This window comes from Perognathus longimembris, unplaced genomic scaffold (assembly GCF_023159225.1).
Source record: "Perognathus longimembris pacificus isolate PPM17 unplaced genomic scaffold, ASM2315922v1 HiC_scaffold_5793, whole genome shotgun sequence".
Taxonomy (NCBI): domain Eukaryota; kingdom Metazoa; phylum Chordata; class Mammalia; order Rodentia; family Heteromyidae; genus Perognathus; species Perognathus longimembris.
In genome coordinates, this window is record NW_025961259.1 from 55,950 (window position 1) to 59,392 (window position 3,443).

Consider the following 3,443-nt stretch of genomic DNA (forward strand, 5'->3'; position numbering starts at 1 on the left):
GACACGGGCGTGGTGTGGAGACACGGGCATGGAGACACGGGCGTGGTGTGGAGACACGGGCGTGGAGACACGGGCACGGAGACACAGGCGTGGTGTGGAGACACGGGCATGGAGACACGGGCACGGAGACACAGGCGTGGCGTGGAGACAAGGGCATGGCGTGGAGACATGGGCATGGAGACATGGGCGTGGTGTGGAGACACGGGCACGGAGACAAGGGCGTGGCGTGGAGACACAGGCAAGGCGTGGAGACACGGGCACGGAGACACGGGCGTGGCGTGGAGACAAGGGCGTGGTGTGGAGACACGGGCGTGGCGTGGAGACAAGGGCGTGGTGTGGAGACACGGGCGTGGCGTGGAGACAAGGGCACAGAGACATGGGCGTGGTGTCTTCCCTACTGTGTTTGGTGTAACTGCCGGCACGTAATGAGGAGGTCACTTCCTGTAGCAAGAAGGAACCTCAGTCCTGGGCTCCAGTGGGAGCAAAGCTCAGGCAGCTCCCTCCGCCGACTGCCCCCCATGCGCCCCCAGACGCCCCAGGAGCCGCCGACTGCCCCCCATGCGCCCCCAGACACCCCAGGAACCACCGACTGCCCCCCATGCGCCCCCAGACACCCCAGGAACCACCGACTGCCCCCATGTGCCCCCAGGTGCCCCAGGAACCACCGACTGCCCCCCATGCGCCCCCAGGTGCCCCAGGAACCACCGACTGCCCCCCATGCGCCCCCAGATGCCCCAGGAGCCGCCGACTGCCCCCCATGCGCCCCCAGATGCCCCAGGAGCCGCCGACTGCCCCCATGTGCCCCCAGGTGCCCCAGGAACCACCGACTGCCCCCCATGCGCCCCCAGATGCCCCAGGAGCCGCCGACTGCCCCCATGCGCCCCCAGACGCCCCAGGAACCACCGACTGCCCCCCATGCGCCCCCAGACGCCCCAGGAGCCGCCGACTGCCCCCATGTGCCCCCAGGTGCCCCAGGAACCACCGACTGCCCCCCATGCGCCCCCAGATGCCCCAGGAGCTGCCGACTGCCCCCCATGCGCCCCCAGATGCCCCAGGAGCTGCCGACTGCCCCCCATGTGCTCCCAGATGCCCCAGGAGCCACCAACTGCCCCCATGCGCCCCCAGACGCCCCAGGAGCCGCCGGCTGCTCCTCATGTGCCCCCAGACGCCCCAGGAGCCGCCGGCTGCTCCTCATGTGCCCCCAGACGCCCCAGGAGCTGCCGGCTGCCCCTCATGTGCCCCCAGACGCCCCAGGAGCCACCAACTGCCCCCATGCGCCCCCGACACCCCAGGAGCTGCTGACTGCCCCTCATGTGCCCCCAGATGCTCCAGGAGCCACCAACTGCCCCCATGCGCCCCCAGACGCCCCAGGAGCCGCCGACTGCCCCCCATGTGCCCCCAGACGCCCCAGGAACCGCCAACTGCCCCCATATGTCCTCAGATGCCCCAGGAGCCGCCAACTGCCCCCCCATGTGCCCCCAGACGCCCCCATGTGCCTCACTGAGGCCAACAGCACCCACCCGCCTGCCCCTAGGGCTGGACGTGGTGCAGGGCTGGCCTCGGCCGGTCCAGCCCCGCCCAGCCCCGCCCAGCCCTGTGAGCAGCGCCGAGGCTGGCGGGGACAGGAATGGGTGAGTGTGACAATCCCAAAGGACGAGGACAGGTGCTGTCCGGGGAGGAGGCGTCAGGCCCCCCCTCCTCTCCTTCCTGGGTCGCTCCGGTTTTGTAGGGAGCAGTTAGCGCCCATGCCCCCCGCACAGGTCAGGCTGCCGGGAGACGCGGCTTCATCCCGCTCTTCCCTGCAACAGGCTTTTGTTTAGAGACGGTTCCATCTGCGTTTTAAAGAAAACAAACCGTGGAAAGTTGCCAGAGCTGGGGGTTCTGGAGAACAGGAGGGACCCGCCGCGGGCCGGGCGGGAGAGGGATGGAGCCCCTGGACCCCGTGCAGCCGTTCTGTCCACTCGAGGAGCGTGCCTCAGTGGCCAGCGTGCACCCGAGCCTCTGGGGGGGGGCCCCGTGGGGCCCAGGGAGGCTGACCAGGCCACCCCACAGCACCCCAGCCCCCACGGGCCAAGGCCCACTTCCTGAGGCCTGGCCTCAGGCCTCGCTCAGCCTGACCCCCTCCCCACACCCTACTGTGCTTCTGGGCGTCTCCTGAAGCCGAGCCTCTTCAAGGTGGGCAAACCCCAGACCGCTCGCGGCCGTGCGTGGCGCAGGGGCAGCCAAACACAATCACCGGACTCTCAGGAGGGCCGATCCTCTGACGAGCTCGACGCCGCCTCCACTGCTGTCCACCCGCGGGGGACCTGCGGCCCCCCCTCCCCCCATGCACGTCCGTGAGCTCGGCCACGGCTGAGCACAGGAGCGGAGCTCCGCGGTCCCGCCGGGAGCCAGTGCAGCGCCTCAGACACGCGGGCCTCGTGAGCACACGGGGCGTCCTCACGGGGGCGCCGACTTGGCCACCGCGCACCGTCATGCCCACGGCCGCTGGGCCTTCGCCAGGCACACACCGGGGAGGCCAGGCCGGCACCGAGCCACCTGCTCTGCAGCTAATGGGGGCTTGGGGGGGGAGCTGCTTTCTGCGAGTCCCTTGGCTTGACCTGGGCCCTGGGCCCTCCCCACTGTGCCCCGAAGCAGCTGGGGAACAAGGAAGACGCTCCCTTCACATTCATTTTCCTTGACTCTCCTCCCCTCCCCTCCTCTCTCCCGCCCTCCCCCTCTCTGTCAGTACTAGGGCAGGGCCTGGGTGTTGTCTCCTACGTCTTTCTTTTCTTTTTGGTAAAGGCTGGTGCTCTGCCACTTGCGGCATACATCTCCTGGCTTTCTGGTGGCTACTTGGGGATGAGAGTCGCACTAGCCCCTCCTGCCTGGTCTGGCTGAGAATGAAGGTTCTTCCATTTCAGCCCCCTGAGTAGCAAGGACCACAGGCGTGAGCCACCTCCCCTTGCTTGCGGACTAACGTGACTCGCGTCCTATCAGACGGGATTCTAAGGGTGCCGAGTGGCGGAGGAGACCTTGTGGGGCCCGGGGTCTGGGAGGAGGAGGGGGCCCACTCTGTGGGTGGAGGTGACCGTGCCCACTCTGTCGGCTTAGGATGACATGTCTCTTTAGCAGGTCCCGGGAGCAGGAGCCCATCCCAAGGCCCAGGGCCCAGGCCCAGGGCTAGCGGGACGGTTCTTCATCTCCTGTGCACTTGGAGAGCGTCCCTGGAAGGCTCTGTCCTTGGGGAATGGTCTATGCTCAGAGCACGGGCTCTGGTCTCAGCAGAAAATTCTGGCATTGGAGACCCATTGATTCTGTCTGTCCTCCCACTGATTCCTTCTGTCCTCCCTCCTATTGATTCCGTCTGTCCTCCCACTGATTCCTTCTGTCCTCCCTCCCAGTGTTTCCGTCTGTCCTCCCTCCCACTGATTCCTTCTGTCCTCCCTCCCATTGATTCCGTC

The 3,443-nt window shown here is 67.6% G+C and overlaps 1 protein-coding gene across 1 annotated transcript; it reads left to right on the forward strand.

Annotated features, from left to right (window-relative positions):
- The first annotated feature begins 518 nt into the window (after window positions 1–518).
- Window positions 519–1,820, forward strand: LOC125345513 (basic salivary proline-rich protein 1-like). Its single transcript, XM_048337644.1, has 2 exons — window positions 519–1,631; window positions 1,761–1,820. Exons 1-2 carry the CDS (start codon window positions 519–521, stop codon window positions 1,818–1,820), a joined length of 1,173 nt encoding a protein of 390 aa, XP_048193601.1.
- Window positions 1,821–3,443: the final 1,623 nt, after the last annotated feature.

Excerpts from the sequence above, each read along its gene's own strand:
- LOC125345513 (XM_048337644.1), top strand. The coding sequence starts at position 519 with ATGCGCCCCCAGACGCCCCAGGAGCCGCCGACTGCCCCCCATGCGCCC. Across the intron at positions 1,632-1,760 it reads GCTGGCGGGGACAGGAATGG|GTCAGGCTGCCGGGAGACGC; the intron begins GTGAGTGTGACA and ends CCCCCCGCACAG.